Genomic DNA, 23,771 nt, shown 5'->3' with positions numbered 1-23,771 from the left:
ATTAGAGTACATGGATATATAAATCTGACCAAGCCAATCTGCAAATGGTTACAAATGCTCATGATGGTGTTTTGGCTTTGAGACTTCCAGGGAATGTTCTCTTTCACTACAGAGGTTATTACGGTGCCTGTGAGGTGATTTGGTCGGTTCGCTTAGATTTGTCGTCACGACATAATAATTCGTGGGAACGTGATATTATTTCGTGGCCACAAGATATTAACTCGTGGGAACATGATATTATGTCGTGGTCTCTAGATGTTATGTTGACGGAACGACATATTTTTCTCATGGCCATGCGTTTTGTTTTAAAGGATCCAACCTTTACATGTGTTTTGTATTGCATTCGATGGGCTCTTTGTTTCATAATAACTCACTGTATTTCAAAAATTTCTTTATCTGCTTTTTGCACAAGTTATATTGGAACATCGTTGAAGGTTTACGTGACTTCCATTTTAAAACATTTTTTTGACATTTTAAAAGGGAACGCAACATCGAAGAGGCAAACATTTGAATTGAACAAGACAAGGTAAATAGTTGTATGATTTTTTTTTATTTTTATATATTTATATAAACATGTGCAGGTCTTGACAGCCACTGTCATTTGTCAAATCAAAGTCCTTAAATTATATTCGAAATTTCAGTCGTAATAAGAGAATGAAAGTGACGAAAGTGAAAGTGACGTGACAGTCAGCCAAGTATGGTGACCCATACTCAGAATTTGTGTTCTGCATTTAACCCATCCAAAGTGCAAACACACAGAGCAGTGAACACACACACACTGTGAACACACACCTGGAGCAGTGGGCAGCCATTTATGCTGCGGCGCCCGGGGAGCAGTTGGGGGTTCGATGCCTTGCTCAAGGGCACCTAAGTCGTGATAAAATAAAATAAAATAGCCTTTATCAGTCACATTAAATCAGTAGGCTTATCAATAAAATACATATTTCCACTGCAGAGGAAATTGAAATGAATCGATTGCCTGTCTTAGTTTATGAAAAGGTCATTGAATCAATGACTCAACTGATTCGTTTAAAGCCCTGAATCATTCGGTAAAAAGCTCGGTAATGCGAAACTGATCTTTGAGTGGGGGGTGTTAATAATATGTAAATTTGTTCAGTCATGCTGAGTCTCCTATGAACTTTTTTATGATTTCCGATGGGCAACCGTACATTGCATAGATTCTTTGCATAACTTAAACACTCTTTAAACTGAAAAGATGTTCAGAAGATGTGTTTTCAAGTTGCTTTTGTGTGAATTGCATTTTAAATGTAAATAATGATATACTGATTTGAATGATATACAGAAATTAGCTAAATCAAATCAATACTTTAAAAGAATCTGAACAAAACCACATTAAATTAAATTGGATTAGGCCTACTTTTGAGTTGTTTGTTTGCATCAAGCTGACATGCAAGCATGGAGAAGAGAAAATATGCATTATACAGGGTATATTTTAGAACATCAAGGTTTTGATAGGTTTTTGTGAGAAAAACCTAGGTTTTTGTGAGATTCGATATTTCTCCCACAGAATGATTGAATCGGAATGCACCATTGGAGATTTCTATGAAACAAGTCAGGTTAAAATTCTGAGACTTTATCTTTTTACAAAGTGCATCAGTACACAGAAGAATACAGAAAACTCTGTCACAAATCCTTAAACAGATGTCAAGTTGAATGAAAGTGCCCAAGATGACAACCGAGCATCTAGCAGCTTTAGCACCAATGTAAGTGAAAGAATTGACCTTTTTAAGAGTCTGAAGAGACCAATTTCATGTTACATGATCCACTTTATAGTATGGCCCAGCAAATATCAGGGAAACAAATCATGGTGAATTTCATTGAAACAAGTGACTTCCATTGTCGCCCACTATCTCACACATGTGGTTGCTCTCTAATGTCGCCTTTAAACTATCAGAACTACCCAGACATCCGCAGTGACTTCAGTGCTGTTCTTAACAGTTCAGTCTGGGTGATGGATGTTATATCAATTTAGTATTAGTGAGTAACTGAAATAAATAACAGTACATATTTCCATTGACAAGTGTATCACATTTCCACACTGTTATACAAAGTTGATGAACTTATAAATACATTTAGTTACATGATGTCCACGAATTAATGTGTTTCTATTTGTTCAGTAATTCATATAAAAAAATTAAAAAAAAATCACATATTTCTTTGTACATTTGTACAAAAAAATATGTGTACAAAAAAAAATGTGATTACTGAAAGTTTTGAAGTTGCACAGCCGATAGGTGACATTTAAAAAAAAAAAAAAAAAAAAAAAAAGTTAATTAACTGTAATGTAGCCTACTCTTAGGATTGGTAGCCAACACATTATTTCAGTTAAAACAGACAGGTGTGCTAGTGCCTCTACTAAAATGTCCTGTGGGAAAGAAAATGCTTTTTAGGACCAAATTATATTGCTCTTAGGTGACTGCTTATAGGAGTTGCAATAAAATTTAAGTTTAGTGCTAATGTCATACAGGACAAATAGAGTTTAATTGTGCCATTTCATTTAAGCAGAATGTAATGTAAACAGAATACCTTTAACATCATCTTTATATAAATTCCTTAAGTTATTGTGAAATTTAATTTCTAAAAGTCCTTTCTTTGTTTGTTTTTACCCCAGGGAGCTTTGATTCAAGTTTGCTACTGACTGCTGCTAAAATAGCATAACCTTGCCTTTGTACAATGAAACAAAAATATCTCAGGATAAGTAGAAAGGCGTTAACTATGGGTAAGAAATGTTTATATTGTTTATGTATGCATTCAGAGTTTGTTAAATCTTTCCTCAGAACAACTAGAAAGTGATGTTCATTCAGAAATGTTTACAGTGGTTATGTATACATTCAGAGTTACTTTAAACTGTTTTTATCAGAGGACAACTAGAAATTGATGTTCATTACATTAAGAAATGTTTAAAATATTTGTTTATGCATTCAGAATTGGCTACAACTTACTTCAGAACAACTAGAAAGTGTTGCTCACAAAGAAATATTTACAGTGTTTACATTCAGAGTTTATGAAAAAAAATCATGTTTCTAAAGTATAAATCATTCAGACATTATCTTATTGACTCCTTTATTTGATTGTCACCATCAACTTCAAATAAAATAAATGAGAACGCATAGAATAGCATGCATGTAGAAATAGACATTAAAGGGATAGTTCACCCAAAAATGTAAATTCTGTCATAATTTTACTCTCCCTATACTTGTTCTAAAACTATGAGATTTTTTTGTTGTCCCCATTATTCTTCAACATGTCTAATTTTGTGCTCAACAGAAGAAAAGAAAAGATAGCACTGATGCATTGAATAGTTGAAGGGTGAGTAAATGATGACTGAATTTTCAGGTGAACTATCTCTTTAAATATATTCAGGGTGCTCACAGTCAGTCTTGTTCTTCTTAGGAAAACCTTGGCAGTTAGTCCATCATGTCTACCAAGTTAAAACTGTTTACTTGTATAACTACATGAGCAATTGGTTAAGCGTTTACATTTGTTTTGTGATAAAGCCACTGAGGAAAGTGTAAGATAATGGATAATTTCAAAACTGTTAGACACTTGCAAATTTCAATACCATGATTGTCCAACCAATTTAAGGCTATTATTCTGTTATTATTATTCTTTTTATTATTATTATTATTTTTGTGAGGATCACAATCTAGGTTAAACCAAAGCACACACAAATACATGCACACAATCTGTGTTTCTCAATGTCAAGGAAGGATCCTCGGAAGCCAGTATTTCGAGGATGCTACGTCATCGACATTGAAGGACTGTTCCAATGTCGAGGATCCTCGGAATTTCAACCAAGGACTGAGTCCTTCATTCGAAGAATATCCCATACACAGGAAAGGATGCATATGTGTATCCTTCGCGCTCTTCGCACTCTCAAAATCACCCACAATCCTATGCGCGCAGCTTTGCTATCTAACGTTGGCTCAAAAATTAAAAAATGTTGAACGTTAACGTAGTCGGAGCGTTAACGGATTTTATTTACGTTACCAAACATTTGTTATAACTGTAGTAAATATAAGTAAAGTTTGACGTTTAAATGCCAGTATAAATTACTACCGTATATTGTAAATTATACAAATACAAATGGTTAACTGAACCGGACCTGTCATTTAACAATTGGTTGCGTCAACGGCATTTCTTTTATAAATGACTAGTTAAGTTGTCCAAGTAGCGTTATTCAAACGGACCTTTTCACTGTCATAATGACGCAATTACGTGCACTTGTTAGCCTGTTCCATTTACGTGTTCTCCGTAGGCTAAAGAGGAGTCTCACCTAGCCTCTGAAGGAAGTGACTTGCAAGGATCAATCCTACCGAGGAAGGATCCTTGACATTGAGAAACGCCTAATATCTTTGTGTCTGTGCGACAAGCAGACCCGGATTGGCTAATCGGGAGCACCGGGCCGGTATGTTTTTTTGGCTGCGAGGGCCGTTGTTGTCATGGAACTGGTTTGAAATATATTATTATTATTATTAATATTATTATTTTTATTTTATTTTTTTTACCGCAGCCCCACTCTTTTTATTTATTTTTTTACCACCGTCCCACTTTTTTTCAATTGAGACAAGTGAAGCCCATTTTTAGCGTTTTTTAGCACTTCCGTTTCTGACGCGCAGAGTCAAATGAAGCTTGACGACGTCAGCAACCTGTCTGACAGATGTAAATCTTCTAAGTGGCTATGCGTGCAAACTGCCATTGTTAATCTTGCAGAGACGGCGAGCTTGAGCGGGGAGTTCTTTGTCGTGAGTGAGCAGGAGTAAGTATTCTGATTAATTACTCTTTATCGTGTATCTTTAGAAATAAATAATGGACAAACGGAGTCTTTAAACGCCTCAGATGTAAAGTTATTCGCTGTCAAAGTGAAATGAATGGGAGTCAATGGGAATGCTAACGCAAGTGAAGTTCTGCTAAAAGATGGCAGCCCCCACCCGACTTCAACTTCCGGTCAAGTTCCTTGCCGCCTGAGTGCAGCCTGCAAGATAATGATGACGTGATTATCTGTTGACTCCTTGGCCCCGCCCCAATACGTCACCATGCAAGTTGCTCAAAATAAAAAAGTGAGATAAAAACGGATAAGAAAAAGTGCAAATGCGGCGCTGAAAAGTCCAGAATAAATAAGAAAGCTTTGGAAACTGACGCGGGCCAAATGTTCTTAACTGAGCACATTCTTCCTCAAACAAAACAAACGGAGACTACGAGGCCAGTAAGTAAGCTAACGTTAAGGTAGTTAGGAGCAGTTCAATATGCTAGCGACATTGCAAAAACAACGTTGTATGCAAACCACTGCTCATATATCAAAGTTTTTCTTGTAGCTGTGCAGCAGCAGCCGCCTCTAGTCCAGTTTGCTGCAAACAGTGAAGAGCAAGGCCCAGTAACGTTACCAAGCTCCAGTCATGAGCCCAACACACCAGAATGGGCAGGTAGGATTGTCATTCAGAAGAACTAATAGTAATGAAAAATGCTCAATGAAAAATGCCCCGAGATAATCAATGATACCTGATGATTCAGCAATACATTAATGAAACTGAGATGATACTGTCGTTAGAAAGTGCAATACATTTTATTTTATTTTAATCTTTATTTTTTTCTTTTGTTTTATATATTTGTTTTTATTAGATTTTTTTCCTTTATTTCAATATTTGGATATTTATGATTACTAAATCTTAAAGAAAATATATTCTTACACTATCCTGTTATCTACTGTTCTAATAAATCTTCACTGTGAAGCAAAACTTAGGCTATTGTTTTTGCACTGAATTGGAAATTATGATGTTTTTTAAAAATACAATGAATTGTATGAAGACAAGGCTGTAGGGAATTATATTCTGTAGTTTAATTACATTATTTTAATATAGTCAGTTGTGAACTAAAGTGGGCCGGTCTAAGACATGCAATTCTAGGGCTGAAAAGGAGTCCCAATCCGGCCCTGGCGCCAAGTGACCTTATTGATGTCCCTTGCTTTACTGTAGTTAGGCCTATGCAATATAGACTTGTCATGAATAAATGACTCTAAAGCCGCCAGTATTGCGAAAAGAATCAGTTTTAATGAATGATTCATTGAATACTTAATTCAAATGAAACTTTCAAATGGCTAATCAATTAGATTATCTATTCCATTCTTCAAAAACAGATTAATTCAAGAAAAGAAACATTGTAGTGTTGCTCTGAAATACACAACAGCTCTGCTGCTTTGTTAGCTATTTCATTTACAAAACAAGAAAAAATACAAAATGTAAAACTTCTTGTCTGTTGAAGTGCTGTATAAAATTAAACATTTGCGATCACGCACACGTGCTGATTCTTTTGTGTTATTATAGCCTATCATATAAATAATAATAATAATAATAATAAAACTCACATAGGGATATTTTTTTTTTATTTCATTATTTGAATTATATAGGAATTCCTGCATTGTAATAGGCTTCAATATTTGTTTTTGCTAAGTCACTGACACACTTGATATTGTCATCTACTAGTGTAAATTACAACAGTGTGATAATACTTGATGAGTTGACGAGTCCCACTGCGGAGAATTAAAAGGCATTTTGCCACATCAAAATAAAGAGTCGTATTAATAAAAGTGATTAAATGCAAAATAATTAATGTTTGGGGACTGAAAAATTTAAATACAGGATCAATTAACCAAACGAGTTAATGGGTCATTTAAAATACATTTTGCTTACCTGAATAATATTTCGAAAACACAGCTGCAACAAAACTTTATCCTGAAAATCTCCAGAAAACAGTCCCTCATCTCTCAGCTCTCCAAAAAAAACTGTATCCAGAATTTAATCCCTTCTTTGCGCATCAATCCCCACCAACTTTCGATTCTTTGGTTTGCTGAACTGACACCAGTGATGCAGCTGCGGGGCCCTGCCCGCTCATCACCATCATTTCGTCAGAAGAACATCTGTATGTCACGCATGATCACATTCTCTGTTCCCAGGTCGCATCTCACAATTTGTGGACATCCTCCAGTTTGCTGTTTACACTCCACGAAGTAACAGTTGTTGTGCCCAATTTCGACCCCCTGACAAATTATTACCCCCCCCCCCCCCCCCCCCGTATTGGTAGTTTTAGGAGTAGGTGTGAGGGAGGGGATAGGATTAGGGGTGGGGTTAGGATTAGGCAGGTCAAAATTGGGCACAACAACGGCAATGACTTGAGGGTTCCTGTTTGTGTGTGCTGCCTTTAGCCAGATGATTCGACAAGAAAATCCATCTATGCAACCGTTGATACAGATTCCATATGCTGATAGTTTATCATACGAATCTACATGCCAGATAAATTGGGACCTTGAGAAAAATACTGCCAACGATGAAGTCGGCGTCGACGACGAAGTAATACATTTTCTGGATCCAGCTCTTTCAAAATTATTCGAACATCTTCTTTCCGTACATGTATGCCATTTTCGAGGCATTTTTTTTGCATCTAGCGGTATCCATGGAGGCGTCCGGGACTGTTCAGCTAGTTAAAATTTCGAATTCGAGAACTTGATTCAAGTAAGCAAATTTCTGACGACAAAGCCCGTTAAACTTAAGAATGCGCTTTACTTGCCTTTCACTTATAATGTAGCCGTGTTTTAAATCAAGAGACTGCACTATGTCTTTATATGACATTACTAATTCAAAGTAAAATGTTATTTCATCAGTCATCTCCATCTTTACATCTCATTTCAATTGCAGTGGTTACTATAAGCTATTGGTAAAAAGTTGTTACTTCAACACAAAACTCATGGCCACGAGAACCGAATATTGTTCCCTCAACATAAGAAGTCGTGGCCACGAGAAAAATATGTTCACTCAACATAACATCTCAAGGCAACGACATAAGGATGTCGTTACCTCAACAAAATGATCCCGTGGCCACGACATAATATCACGTTCCCACTAATTATTATGTCGTGGCCACAACAAAACTTAGGGGGGCAGGGTTTCATATTTTTTTGAAGCACCTGTGGGTGCCACCATTGGCTAGTGGACCCCCACCTGCTGTTAGCATTCCATTGACTCCCATTCATTTTGGCGTCACTTTGACAGCGAATAACTTTACATCTGACGCGTTTAAAGACTCAATTTGTCCATTCGTTATTTCTAAAGAAACACGCAAATGTATAAAAGGCCCCATTACCTTGTATCTTACGTTGTGACACCGTAGAAGCAGTTTTTGTAAAAAATAGGCTAACGATTGCGTCATAACCTGCGACTCTCTGTCGCACAGTAGAGAATTACCGTACGGACAGGAAGAGAAGCTCACAGGCAATCTTTAACTGTCTATGAGGCGTGGAGGCATGAAGTCAATGGAGAGGCCCATAGAGCAACGGGACAAAATTATTCAATAACGTCCGCAAGATTCAGTGGGTGATTCAGATTTCTCTTGGCACAACGATTAGAAGACTTACAATTGTCAGACAGGTTGCTCACGTGACATCTACGTCATCAAGCTCAGTTTGAGTCTGCGCAGTATGCACTTCCTGGGCAGTTTCCCCAGGAAGTGCTTGCTTCTAATTGACTTCGCTTGTTTCTGTTGAATTCAGTGGGGTCACTGTGTCCATTTCTTTTACTGTCTATGACAAAACTAAGTGAACCGACAATGTCCCCTCACAGGCACCGTATAGGTTATAACTGGGATGCAGTTTTTTTTTTTTTTCGTATCCTGATTAACATGTATAAATATTAAATGAAGCCAAGATACTAGGTTTGTTAGTCCAGCTGTTAGTCTATTATTTAGTTAATTAATTTAAAAGAAAAAAATATGGATAAATAATATGTTATTTTGTAATAATTTGAAGGATGATACTGTTATAGTATACTGTTATGGACAAAAATATTTGTTTATGCATTCAGAATTGGCTACAACTTACTTCAGAACAACTAGAAAGTGTTGCTCACAAAGAAATATTTACAGTGTTTACATTCAGAGTTTATGAAAAAAAAATCATGTTTCTAAAGTATAAATCATTCAGACATTATCTTATTGACTCCTTTATTTGATTGTCACCATCAACTTCAAATAAAATAAATGAGAACGCATAGAATAGCATGCATGTAGAAATAGACATTAAAGGGATAGTTCACCCAAAAATGTAAATTCTGTCATAATTTTACTCTCCCTATACTTGTTCTAAAACTATGAGATTTTTTTGTTGTCCCCATTATTCTTCAACATGTCTAATTTTGTGCTCAACAGAAGAAAAGAAAAGATAGCACTGATGCATTGAATAGTTGAAGGGTGAGTAAATGATGACTGAATTTTCAGGTGAACTATCTCTTTAAATATATTCAGGGTGCTCACAGTCAGTCTTGTTCTTCTTAGGAAAACCTTGGCAGTTAGTCCATCATGTCTACCAAGTTAAAACTGTTTACTTGTATAACTACATGAGCAATTGGTTAAGCGTTTACATTTGTTTTGTGATAAAGCCACTGAGGAAAGTGTAAGATAATGGATAATTTCAAAACTGTTAGACACTTGCAAATTTCAATACCATGATTGTCCAACCAATTTAAGGCTATTATTCTGTTATTATTATTCTTTTTATTATTATTATTATTTTTGTGAGGATCACAATCTAGGTTAAACCAAAGCACACACAAATACATGCACACAATCTGTGTTTCTCAATGTCAAGGAAGGATCCTCGGAAGCCAGTATTTCGAGGATGCTACGTCATCGACATTGAAGGACTGTTCCAATGTCGAGGATCCTCGGAATTTCAACCAAGGACTGAGTCCTTCATTCGAAGAATATCCCATACACAGGAAAGGATGCATATGTGTATCCTTCGCGCTCTTCGCACTCTCAAAATCACCCACAATCCTATGCGCGCAGCTTTGCTATCTAACGTTGGCTCAAAAATTAAAAAATGTTGAACGTTAACGTAGTCGGAGCGTTAACGGATTTTATTTACGTTACCAAACATTTGTTATAACTGTAGTAAATATAAGTAAAGTTTGACGTTTAAATGCCAGTATAAATTACTACCGTATATTGTAAATTATACAAATACAAATGGTTAACTGAACCGGACCTGTCATTTAACAATTGGTTGCGTCAACGGCATTTCTTTTATAAATGACTAGTTAAGTTGTCCAAGTAGCGTTATTCAAACGGACCTTTTCACTGTCGTAATGACGCAATTACGTGCACTTGTTAGCCTGTTCCATTTACGTGTTCTCCGTAGGCTAAAGAGGAGTCTCACCTAGCCTCTGAAGGAAGTGACTTGCAAGGATCAATCCTACCGAGGAAGGATCCTTGACATTGAGAAACGCCTAATATCTTTGTGTCTGTGCGACAAGCAGACCCGGATTGGCTAATCGGGAGCACCGGGCCGGTATGTTTTTTTGGCTGCGAGGGCCGTTGTTGTCATGGAACTGGTTTGAAATATATTATTATTATTATTAATATTATTATTTTTATTTTATTTTTTTACCGCAGCCCCACTCTTTTTATTTATTTTTTTACCACCGTCCCACTTTTTTTTCAATTGAGACAAGTGAAGCCCATTTTTAGCGTTTTTTAGCACTTCCGTTTCTGACGCGCAGAGTCAAATGAAGCTTGACGACGTCAGCAACCTGTCTGACAGATGTAAATCTTCTAAGTGGCTATGCGTGCAAACTGCCATTGTTAATCTTGCAGAGACGGCGAGCTTGAGCGGGGAGTTCTTTGTCGTGAGTGAGCAGGAGTAAGTATTCTGATTAATTACTCATTATCGTGTATCTTTAGAAATAAATAATGGACAAACGGAGTCTTTAAACGCCTCAGATGTAAAGTTATTCGCTGTCAAAGTGAAATGAATGGGAGTCAATGGGAATGCTAACGCAAGTGAAGTTCTGCTAAAAGATGGCAGCCCCCACCCGACTTCAACTTCCGGTCAAGTTCCTTGCCGCCTGAGTGCAGCCTGCAAGATAATGATGACGTGATTATCTGTTGACTCCTTGGCCCCGCCCCAATACGTCACCATGCAAGTTGCTCAAAATAAAAAAGTGAGATAAAAACGGATAAGAAAAAGTGCAAATGCGGCGCTGAAAAGTCCAGAATAAATAAGAAAGCTTTGGAAACTGACGCGGCCAAATGTTCTTAACTGAGCACATTCTTCCTCAAACAAAACAAACGGAGACTACGAGGCCAGTAAGTAAACTAACGTTAAGGTAGTTAGGAGCAGTTCAAGATGCTAGCGACATTGCAAAAACAACGTTGTATGCAAACCACTGCTCATATATCAAAGTTTTTCTTGTAGCTGTGCAGCAGCAGCCGCCTCTAGTCCAGTTTGCTGCAAACAGTGAAGAGCAAGGCCCAGTAACGTTACCAAGCTCCAGTCATGAGCCCAACACACCAGAATGGGCAGGTAGGATTGTCATTCAGAAGAACTAATAGTAATGAAAAATGCTCAATGAAAAATGCCCCGAGATAATCAATGATACCTGATGATTCAGCAATACATTAATGAAACTGAGATGATACTGTCGTTAGAAAGTGCAATACATTTTATTTATTTTAATCTTATTTTTTTCTTTTGTTTTATATATTTGTTTTTATTAGATTTTTTTCCTTTATTTCAATATTTGGATATTTATGATTACTAAATCTTAAAGAAAATATATTCTTACACTATCCTGTTATCTACTGTTCTAATAAATCTTCACTGTGAAGCAAAACTTAGGCTATTGTTTTTGCACTGAATTGGAAATTATGATGTTTTTAAAAATACAATGAATTGTATGAAGACAAGGCTGTAGGGAATTATATTCTGTAGTTTTAATTACATTATTTTAATATAGTCAGTTGTGAACTAAAGTGGGCCGGTCTAAGACATGCAATTCTAGGGCTGAAAAGGAGTCCCAATCCGGCCCTGGCGCCAAGTGACCTTATTGATGTCCCTTGCTTTACTGTAGTTAGGCCTATGCAATATAGACTTGTCATGAATAAATGACTCTAAAGCCGCCAGTATTGCGAAAAGAATCAGTTTTAATGAATGATTCATTGAATACTTAATTCAAATGAAACTTTCAAATGGCTAATCAATTAGATTATCTATTCCATTCTTCAAAAACAGATTAATTCAAGAAAAGAAACATTGTAGTGTTGCTCTGAAATACACAACAGCTCTGCTGCTTTGTTAGCTATTTCATTTACAAAACAAGAAAAAATACAAAATGTAAAACTTCTTGTCTGTTGAAGTGCTGTATAAAATTAAACATTTGCGATCACGCACACGTGCTGATTCTTTTGTGTTATTATAGCCTATCATATAAATAATAATAATAATAATAATAAAAACTCACATAGGGATATTTTTTTTTTATTTCATTATTTGAATTATATAGGAATTCCTGCATTGTAATAGGCTTCAATATTTGTTTTTGCTAAGTCACTGACACACTTGATATTGTCATCTACTAGTGTAAATTACAACAGTGTGATAATACTTGATGAGTTGACGAGTCCCACTGCGGAGAATTAAAAGGCATTTTGCCACATCAAAATAAAGAGTCGTATTAATAAAAGTGATTAAATGCAAAATAATTAATGTTTGGGGACTGAAAAATTTAAATACAGGATCAATTAACCAAACGAGTTAATGGGTCATTTAAAATACATTTTGCTTACCTGAATAATATTTCGAAAACACAGCTGCAACAAAACTTTATCCTGAAAATCTCCAGAAAACAGTCCCTCATCTCTCAGCTCTCCAAAAAAAACTGTATCCAGAATTTAATCCCTTCTTTGCGCATCAATCCCCACCAACTTTCGATTCTTTGGTTTGCTGAACTGACACCAGTGATGCAGCTGCGGGGCCCTGCCCGCTCATCACCATCATTTCGTCAGAAGAACATCTGTATGTCACGCATGATCACATTCTCTGTTCCCAGGTCGCATCTCACAATTTGTGGACATCCTCCAGTTTGCTGTTTACACTCCACGAAGTAACAGTTGTTGTGCCCAATTTCGACCCCCTGACAAATTATTACCCCCCCCCCCCCCCCCGTATTGGTAGTTTTAGGAGTAGGTGTGAGGGAGGGGATAGGATTAGGGGTGGGGTTAGGATTAGGCAGGTCAAAATTGGGCACAACAACGGCAATGACTTGAGGGTTCCTGTTTGTGTGTGCTGCCTTTAGCCAGATGATTCGACAAGAAAAATCCATCTATGCAACCGTTGATACAGATTCCATATGCTGATAGTTTATCATACGAATCTACATGCCAGATAAATTGGGACCTTGAGAAAAATACTGCCAACGATGAAGTCGGCGTCGACGACGAAGTAATACATTTTCTGGATCCAGCTCTTTCAAAATTATTCGAACATCTTCTTTCCGTACATGTATGCCATTTTCGAGGCATTTTTTTTGCATCTAGCGGTATCCATGGAGGCGTCCGGGACTGTTCAGCTAGTTAAAATTTCGAATTCGAGAACTTGATTCAAGTAAGCAAATTTCTGACGACAAAGCCCGTTAAACTTAAGAATGCGCTTTACTTGCCTTTCACTTATAATGTAGCCGTGTTTTAAATCAAGAGACTGCACTATGTCTTTATATGACATTACTAATTCAAAGTAAAATGTTATTTCATCAGTCATCTCCATCTTTACATCTCATTTCAATTGCAGTGGTTACTATAAGGTATTGGTAAAAAGTTGTTACTTCAACACAAAACTCGAGAACCGAATGTTGTTCCCTCAACATAAGAAGTCGTGGCTACGAGAAAAATATGTTCACTAATTATTATGTCGTGGCCACAACAAAACTTAGGGGGGCAGAGTTTCATATTTTTTTGAAGCACCTGTGGGTGCCACCATTGGCTAGTGGACCCCCACCTGCTGTTAGCATTCCATTTACTCCCATACATTTTGGCGTCACTTTGACAGCGAATAACTTTACATCTGACGCGTTTAAAGACTCAATTTGTCCATTCATTATTTCTAAAGAAACACGCAAATGTATAAAAGGCCCCATTACCTTGTATCTTAGGTTGTGGCACCGTAGAAGCAGTTTTTGTAAAAAATAGGCTAACGATTGCGTCATAACCTGCGACTCTCTGTCGCACAGTAGAGAATTACCGTACGGACAGGAAGAGAAGCTCGCAGGCAATCTTTAACTGTCTATGAGGCGTGGAGGCATGAAGTCAATGGAGAGGCCCATAGAGCAACGGGACAAAATTATTCAATAACGTCTGCAAGATTCGGTGGGTGATTCAGATTTCACTTGGCACAACGATTAGAAGACTTACAATTGTCAGACAGGTTGCTCACGTGACATCTACGTCATCAAGCTCAGTTTGAGTCTGTGCAGTACGCACTTCCTGGGCACTTTCCCCAGGAAGTGCTTGCTTCTAATTGACTTCACTTGTTTCTGTTGAATTCAGTGGGGTCACTGTGTCCATTTCTTTTACTGTCTATGACAAAACAAAGTGAACCGACAATGTCCCCTCACAGGCACCATATAGGTTATAACTGGGATGCAGTTATTTTATTTTTTTTGTATCCTGATTAACATGTATAAATATTAAATGAAGCCAAGATACTAGGTTTGTTAGTCCAGCTGTTAGTCTATTATTTAGTTAATTAATTTAATAAGAAAAATTATGGATAAATAATATGTTATTTTGTAATAATTTGAAGGATGATACTGTTATAGTTGGGGTACTTGGACTCAGACTGCAATTATGAACTCTGACACACTTGGGTGGATGTGATAATGTCAAGAAAGACATGTTGCTGGATCAGCCTTGTTGGTTTTGGAACAGCATTCCTATAAACCAGATTTTTTTGAGAAAAAAAAAAGGGTGAGCATTATAGATCATCAACATTCTCAACCCGTTCACTATTGTTCTTAAGGATAGTGTTAAATGTTTGGGAAAGGGTTGATGCTATTTGTGGTTTTGGCAAAAAGGTTGTTCTAGAAGCAACACAACATGGTTCTCCAGGAGGTTTTGGATTAGATTCCATGGATATATAAACTCTGACCAACCCAAACTTTTGTGAAAGTGAAAATATTTTATAAATCATTGATTTTGAAGATTTTTTTTTACAATTTGTTACACTCTTCTTTGCAGAACTGCTCAAGTTCAGTATAATTTTGAGTGTTTGTGGACTGCAGTCATGAAGTCATTCCACAGATTTCCAATGAGGTTTAAGTCTGGGCTCTGACAAAGCCATGCAAGGACATTCACCTCTTTCTCCTTCAACTTCAACTGTGTGCTCAGTTTCGCTGTGTGCACACGATGACCACTCTGTCCTGCAACTGCTGTGTTGCTGTAGTCCTCTTGGTCGTCTCTCTGACCAGTTTCCTCCAGCACTTTCATCCAGTTTGGAGTGATGTCCTGATCCAGGGAGGGTCTGGGGTGTTCCAAATACATTCCACTTCGTAATAACACACTTCACTGTGCTTCTAGGCATAGATAAAGCCTACATATACAGTATGTAAACCTAATATCATGAGAAAATGTAAATATTTTATGACACTGTGATATCAAAGGTAGTTGTATAAAAAATTAAAATTAAAAAAAAGATCAGATTTATATAAAAAAGTAAGCACGAAGCTCCAACCCCCTAACCCCACTCCTAACCCTAGCTCTCTGTGGGAGGTGAGCAGATCCTATGAAAAAGATCATAGAAATGCATATGACTTCACCAACACTTTGACAAAATGTAAAATATTATGTATGTCATGACGTCGTGTGGAATTTGATTTGACACTTTCAGGGAATCTTCTTTCACTGAGGAGGTTTCAACAGACATAAAACAACATGTAATCAAGTGTTTAAAGTCTGCCTTTCAGAACATGCTCACAACGGCGAGGTCAATCGTAGCCCGATTAATAGGTATACATGCTGGATGAAGCCAATTTGTTACAATTTCAAATTATAATTGAGTACAATCACTCCTCTGACAGTTAGAATCACGATCACTTATGTAAATATATCATCTCGGGTGGCTTACCAAGATTCAGCTAGTAAGACATTTTCCTAGATCAACATCCTTTTTGGTCCTAACAGAGCATTCCTAGCCACCAGATTTGGAAGACAAAGACTTTTCAACATGCAAACAACATTCTTATCAACCAATTAACTTTAATTTAGGGGCTGGTATGGTGGCTAGGGTTTAGCCAGAATTGTTCCAGAAGCAACAGAAACTGTTTCACCCGGTTTTAGTTTTGATTCCAACCCCGCAATTAAGGTTTGACAAGTTCAGTGATGAACACTTCATTTAGACAATTCTCCCATCAGAGGAGAGTCTAGTAGGCCTACAGCTTCAGGTGTACATAAGACCTTGTCCAAAAATCTCAAAATTTTGGCATCATGCAGAAAATGAGTCCATGAGTCTAGTTTCAAAAAAGCACACAATGGTTGTCTTACAGGGTTTGTCACTCAATTATAAAGACAAATGCTCAAACCATAAAATCTGGGTCATTGCACATAATTACATACTGGTCTTGACACAGTTTTCAGGATATATTTTTTCTGGAAAACTCCTTCAGCCAGAAGTAAATACTGTTTACAGAAAAAAGGGCGGGCGGGTTGTTTCAATCAGCCATCCGATAGTTTTTGTTACTCATAGCGGTTTGTGGTAAAGCATCGCAACACTGGCCTGTAATGCTACCTGAGCAATTATAATCCATTTTAAAGACTTTGTAACTGAATATAGTGCATACAAACCAAGCTTCAACCATATTTCACAGGAGCATCCAAGAGGAAACCTTCACGCCAACATCCTGCTTGGCAGACCGGTTTGGTTCTGTCCAATCTGGTTATTTCGAGGAAACCTTGAACGCAAGTTTGTCAATCTGACTGACTTAAAAATTCTTCCTTTTAATAACAAGACTGCTACAACTGTGACATCTGAGCCTCCAAAAATTTCCCCCAAAAAGACAATATTATTCCATCAATAGAAAATCTATTTTGCTCTCTGAAACAGTTCCTGCAGATGAATATAACTCCCAGTGACCAATAGATATGGGTGATTAAATATACATGGAAGTGTAATGGACTATAACATAGCATTTGGTACATACAAACAGTACAGATAACATTATAATAAAACATTACATTAAAACTACCTGTCCGCAGTCCCGTAGAAATTCTCTTTGTTTACTCTCAGTCGTCATATGACTTCCTTTCTACTATAGAACACAAAAAGGAGATATTTACAGCAAGATACCTAAGCTGCTCTTCTCCATTCAGTGAAAGCCAGCTGTTGAGCGAGCAAAATGTCCACTTTTATGATATTTTTATGGTGCTTTATCTATCTTTATCTTATTTATCCATCTTTCATTGAGATCAGCTTAATCTGTTTGTGTTGCATGAAGAAAAAAAAAAGGTTTAGAAAACTACGAGTGTGAGAAAATGATGATAGATGTTTATTTAATTTTTGGGGGCTGAACTGTTCAGTCTTATAGTTTCCAGAAACAGTGGATGCTGTTAGAGACTTTCTAGTTTGTAACAATATACAATTCTATTATAAAACAAGCAGTAAAACATAGTGAATGGAATATACACAGTGTTTGCTTTGATGTGTTTGGCATTATGCGGCAGAACGCAGGGTGAGAACTGAATCCACAGCTAAATAATTCTCTTTATTGCATTCCAGATCAGACTTCAGAGCCTCATGTGTTTCCATTACGCTAATACCATTTTAAAATGTTCAATTCTTCACAAGCCGAGGTCAGATCAAAGCTTGGGCTGTTGATGCCAAGCTTGACCGAACACACTCTGCTAAATGGTAAAATAAATATATTTTCTTCTCAAACCTATACATTTTTTTAATGACGCACTGCCATGTTCTCTTTCATTAGCACCCAAATTTCACATCTCATCTGGAGGAATTATTGCCAACTTGTTGACCATAGCTTTAAGAGAAAAGTTCAGTTTCCACCTAATATCCCACTTTCTTTCTTTTTTTTTTCCCAACAAATACGATTTTGGTAGGGTTTATGCAAGACTCAAATTAGTCGCTTCTGTTTCATTTGTTTTTCTTTAAAGACAAATTCAATCAAAACAGGTTGAATTATAACTAAAAGTGACACAAATAATGGTACATTCGCTACACAATGATTGGACAAATGTGTGTAGTTTATAAAACTGTTTTGTACTACATAGTATTACTATTTAAATATAACGCTGAAGTTAGTAATCTGCCAAAATATTTAAAAAGAACAGTGCTCTGCGAGAAATACATTGTGTTAGTCAGACATCCACTATAACAGGCATTCATGAAGCGTCACATACAGTATACAGTATATGTTAAACTGCAAACCTGTGTCATAAAATGCAATACAATAAAACAATTTAATACGTGACTTTAATACTTAATATCCTAAATACTTAGCCCTCCACATGGCATGCAGGAAAAAAGAAATGGGCTAAATCGTGTGCATAATTTACTAATTCGTACCCCCGATTTGAAAAATCGTACACACAATTTATAAATTGAGAGAACAAATTATTAAATTGTGTGCAAAATTTATAAATTGAGACAATGAATTAGTAAATTGTGCGCACGATTTAGCAAATCGATAGAACGAATAAGTAAATTGTGTGTAAGTTTTAGTACATCGAAGGAAGTAATTAGTAAATTGCACGCACAATTTATTAATTTTTTTCTTGCATATCATGTGCAGGGCTCCATTCCTAAATTTTGCGTGTAATTAAAGATCAAAGTACTACAAAATGTTTTAAATAAAAGTTCATAAATACTAATTCTTATTTATAAATACTAATTCTTATTTATTTATAAAATTACTGTTAACACTACAAATTAAACAAACAATAGATAAGCTAAGTAAATCACATAATAAATAACAAATGACTACATTACTACAAATTACTTCTTTCTTTTTACTGTTTTGGACCACTTTTAGCTCTTTATGCATGCAAAATACATATTTGGGGAATTAATCAATACAATTAAAAGTGTTGGAAATACTATTTGCACAATAAAATATAACTTTGTGTTTTAAAGGTGTATATTAATCATTCAGTGTAGGTATTAATGCAAAATGGAATATGCATAGTTGTACTGACAGCTCTTAAAGGAAGAGTTCACGATTTAAATTCTGTCATATGGCTTATTCTATGGAGTTTATGGGGGTAAAAAATTTAATAAAACAGTGGCCTGGACATGCTTTTAAATTGCTCCTTTCATGTTAGAAATTGGGAGACCATGAAGGAAAGAACGTAATATGAGCTTGGAGTAAATAGTGGCAGATTTATTTATTTATTTAATTATTTTGTTGTGAGCTATTCCTTTTAATGCCATATATGTTAATCTGTTATGTATAGATGAGAAAAAAAAAGTTAAAAATTGAAATAAAACAATACACTTTAAATGGTACAACCAGCTATATCACACAGCTCAAGCTAGTTCACAGTCTCTAAAATCACCGTTCTTCTACACCGCTGGCTTCATATTCACATGCATTCCACTGGATTTCACAGATGTATGATGTGCAAGGGTAAACATATTCTCTTTCACCCGTTTCCAGAAAGCCGCACGTTAAAACGCCGTCTGCATAGCAACTAGTTATTCGTCTCAAAAAACATGAAGTCCTGGAAAATGAAAATAAAACAAATATGTAACTCACAAGCCACGCTATCAACCCATATTCTCTGTTCGCTCATACTCACAATGAGAAAGCAGGCTCCGATCATCACCGCCTTCATTCTCACATCCAGATCCATGGGGAACTGGATCCCAAAGTTGTCTGAATCTGTGAACGCCTCACGGAGAAGTCCGCTCCACTGTTTGCTGATCTTTCCAATACTGACTTCATCCATGGTCAGAATCTTCAAGGGGACATGAGAAGTAATAAATGACATTCCAAATTGTGGGATACAAATATGCGGCTGCAAATCCATGCTTATTTCCTTGAAATATTGCATCCGCTAAACAACAGTTCCGCCTAGTGGGCAAGAACAGAATCGCAGACATCAACAGAAAAAGTACAAATCTGAAGTTCTCCAGTCAAATGCTAATGTTTTAATATAGCTGAATTATTAATCACATATTTAAACATTGACATATCCTCAATGAAGATGCTTCAGTAGTGCAACACAAAGAGTAACAGCTGTCTATGGATGAATCGTATAACCAACGGCCGCCGTGATTTTGCCAAGTAAGACAGACATGTTCCTGGATCAACATGTTTTGACGATCCTGGATCAACATTGTTGTCCAAAAAGTCTGACTTAACCCAATCGCCACCACTAAACCTAACCTTACCCATAATTTATTATAAAATCAGAGGGAAATGATAGCTTATTAACAAGGGTGTAGAAGCACCTAATCCTGATTTTAAGCCTAAAACAGATATTTCCTGAAAAGTTATATCTCAATTGTGATTGGTTGATTGGAATGTTGTTCCAGGATCAACAAGGATGTCATGACTTACTTGGCAAAATCACGGCGACCTAAAACCAACTGTTATTATTATTATTAATCTGTTTAATATTTCTGTTAATATTCTATCTAAACTTTGCTACAAGTGTGATCGCGTCGTAATAATTGCTGTTAATAGTGATCACCATCTGTTTAACTATGTCTTTAATAAAAAAAATGCTGACAGTCACCACTACTAAGCTACTACTAAAAATTGAAGTAACGTAATTTTCTGTAACGTAATTTTCTGTAAAGTTGCTTTGCAATGATTTGTATAGTAAAAAGCAATATACAAAAAAACTTGATTTGAATTGAATATTGTTTTCCTGACAATCAAGAACATTCTCCTATACAAATTATGACTGTATTGCAAAAATAAAATACAATTGAAATAAAATACAATTGAATAGAATTTTTAATTTCACAATAAATAAATAAAAATCTTTGGGACAGAATTATTTGGGAATTTTCATCTCACAATTCAGACTATTTTTTGGCAATTCTGAGTTTATATTTGATCTTTTTTGTTTTTATTTTTTGACAGAATTATGGGATATATAAAAAAAAATAATGATAATAACAAAAAATAATTACCTTGTCATTTTTAATATAAAAAAAAAAAAAAAAAAAAAAAAACAGATTCAGAATTCAGAGAAAAAAAGTCAGAATTGTGATATATAAACGAAATTCTAAGGAAATACCAGGCAAAATTTTCAAACTTAGTATTGTGATTAAAAATGTGAGGTATTTTTTTATTATTATCATTTAATTTTTTTGTTATTATTATTGTGAGTTTATATCTTGCAATTCTGAGTTTAGGAGTTTGTGGGGTGGGCGGATTGTGAGAAAAAAAGTCTGATTTGTGAGATAAAAGTCTTCCATAAAAACTTTAGCACACACCATATAATATAATGATGCATAAATGCATTGGACAATATTATGTTTTTTTTTTTTTTTTTTTTTTTACTTTTTAAGTAAAATGAATTTGAGAGCACCTATTTGCCTAATTATGCTAAAAATAGACTTTTTGGTCTTTAGTTTTGTTTTTGGAAAAACATCAGTTTACCAGCCTAAACAAAGCTTTCAAGTGATACAGCAACGAGAGTTTGATCACAAGAGCTGTTATACTAGACCTCGAAGTCCACGTCTGGCAGGCAGCTCCAGCCACAGAACGGCCCCTGGAGCTTGAGAACCGGCTCCCGGCGCTCATTCTCTATGGTGAACTTGGGGAGGAAAGGGTGCCACTGCTGAAGAACATATCCCACCGTGTTCCCTGGAGGAGCCTGGATCTCCAGCTGAAACAGGAGAAATAAAGAGAGAGGACAGGGTGAACAGAAGGAATCAACAAAATTGCTCCATTAATAATAAACATTCTAATATGTTATCTCTGGTCTATATTAAAGTGAGTGGCCTCTGCAAGCAAAGAATGCAATTCTCGGATCCAAATTCGCATTTCAGAACCATTTTTGCCATCCCGGAAGATCACCTCTTGCAGACAACAAGGGAAGAAGCAGGACATGCATTTGAGAGGACGGCTGACTGTGATGATCTCCTGTCCGAAGTTATCGAGGATGCGGATGGTGAAGGATCGCAGCGGGCCGCAGCACTGACGGGTGAGACAGTCGTTCTCCTCCACCGCGTAAAACACGTTCTGACCCATGGAGTTACGGATCTCATACTTATTATTGCTCTCAAAGCCTGCCAAAGCTGCATGAAACCATACAGAGGACTTTTCAATTACTCGCTGCATGTGTAGCATTAGAATAACAGGTCTAAGAAGAAACAGCTGTACGTACCTTCAATAAGCTCAACTTTCTGTTTGATAAGAAGTTGATCCACCTAAAGACAGTTGAGAAAACACACACACAAAGATGTTTTCATACAACAACTATATCATAACACACTTATCCTACACACGTGTTTTTAGTAATTAATTTGTTTAAGAACAAAAGGTTAAATTATTCAAAGAAACAATCTTACCCACTAATGTAAGATACTAAATCAAATATTGTATTTAAAATTGTATTTTGACAATTTAGTTAAATAATCGGACAACCAATAACAGACAATGCAGAATTTCATCTGAAAGGTACGTTTATTCTTTGACTTAAATAAGACATATAATGAGTAGTATCCACAAATCCCTAATTAAGAGACACTAAAACCGTTAATATTCAACATTATATAATGCCGGAGATCACTATTTTTCAGAGATACAAAATTAGATCAGTTAACCAAAACTGTTTCGACGGACTGAATCTCACAAATGTTGAAATTCAGATGGAATTGCATTAGCCTATATCAGAATATTAATTACACAGCCGTGTGTTATTAACATAGCCATATCAAATAGCATTTTAACTTACCTGTGTCAGGTATTCTAATCCCGGTGGCAAGCCTGGTATTCCTTGATTGGGAACCATATACATATTCATAGGCTGCATGCTGCCTTATCTTTACAGTGGAGACATAAACAAACAAATAAATAATTAAAATTATATATATATATATATATAGATAGATAGATAGATAGATATATATAGATATATATAGATATATATTCAGTCGAGTAAGATTTATACATTTGTCGACTGAGAGAAAATACCATAACACAACACAGAAGTCGTCTAAACCTGGTCCGGGGGAACATGCGACCTATTTAAATGCTAAATATACTGTATGGCTTTATGAATAGCCTGGAAATAAATTTAAATTAAATTTAATTCATCTAATTTAATTTTAAAATGTTGATAATATAGGACCGCGACCTGAAGTAACACAACAGTTTATGACAAGCAGCAAGTGCGTTCAGGTCTGATCTGCCTGTAGTGACTGACCAGATTTATTCCTCAAGCAAATCCAAATCAAACGCGTGGTTTACAAGCAGCGTGACGCTCGCAGACGCGTTAAATCTGCTGCACAAATCTATTTATAAGACCAAAACTCACCTGCGTCTTCTTATGATAGGGACTATAACGGCTGACTTTAACGGCTCGGCCCCATTGGTTGGCATGCTGCTCACGTGCTCCAAAACGCTTTTTACACGTCATTACGCTTCGGTCGAGATTTCCCGGAAGCGAATTAACAAATCCTACTATGGTAAGCCCTTTGCTCATGAATCTTAATTACGCAACGTACGTTGGCTCGTGATACTATCTGATTTGCTGAAAGACAGACGTTTGTTAGTGAGCTTTTAACTTATGCATATTAATTCGGTGTTTACCTCAGCACGTCCTAATTAATATTCATGTGGAATCGTTTTCGGCATAGTATGATCCCAATGAAAAAAATAAAAATCCCTTGCAGGAGGCACGACGCAGAGATTACTTCCACCTCCGCAAATTATTATGAGATTTGTTTCATGAGTTACATGGAT

At 36.2% G+C, this 23,771-nt stretch overlaps 1 protein-coding gene across 2 annotated transcripts; it reads right to left on the bottom strand.

Annotated features, from left to right (window-relative positions):
* Window positions 1–17,581: 17,581 nt before the first annotated feature.
* On the bottom strand, window positions 17,582–23,435 carry LOC113079861 (phospholipid scramblase 1-like). Of its 2 annotated transcripts, none has more exons than XM_026252083.1 (7): window positions 23,344–23,435; window positions 22,762–22,849; window positions 22,192–22,234; window positions 21,882–22,102; window positions 21,529–21,690; window positions 19,645–19,803; window positions 17,582–19,566 (listed from the first exon to the last, which is right to left on the bottom strand). In XM_026252083.1, exons 2-7 carry the CDS (start codon window positions 22,837–22,839, stop codon window positions 19,537–19,539), a joined length of 693 nt encoding a protein of 230 aa, XP_026107868.1. In that variant the 5' UTR covers window positions 22,840–22,849; window positions 23,344–23,435; the 3' UTR covers window positions 17,582–19,536. The 2 variants fall into 2 exon arrangements, with proteins under 2 accessions (XP_026107868.1, XP_026107869.1); XM_026252084.1 differs by lacking the exon at window positions 23,344–23,435 and adding an exon at window positions 23,233–23,305.
* Between the last annotated feature and the right edge of the window lie 336 nt (window positions 23,436–23,771).

Source organism: Carassius auratus, unplaced genomic scaffold (genome assembly GCF_003368295.1).
Source record: "Carassius auratus strain Wakin unplaced genomic scaffold, ASM336829v1 scaf_tig00029585, whole genome shotgun sequence".
In the NCBI taxonomy this organism is placed as follows: Eukaryota; Metazoa; Chordata; class Actinopteri; order Cypriniformes; family Cyprinidae; genus Carassius; species Carassius auratus.
This window is presented reverse-complemented; position numbering and strand designations above follow the sequence as displayed.

Bases quoted from the DNA above. Each gene is read 5' to 3' on its own strand.
- LOC113079861 (XM_026252083.1), bottom strand. From the start codon at position 22,839: ATGCAGCCTATGAATATGTATATGGTTCCCAATCAAGGAATACCAGGC. The intron at 22,103-22,191 runs GTACGTACAGCT...GGTTTCATGCAG, and splicing joins GAAAGTTGAGCTTATTGAAG to CTTTGGCAGGCTTTGAGAGC. The intron at 21,691-21,881 runs GTGATCTTCCGG...CTCCTGTTTCAG, and splicing joins TCCCTTGTTGTCTGCAAGAG to CTGGAGATCCAGGCTCCTCC.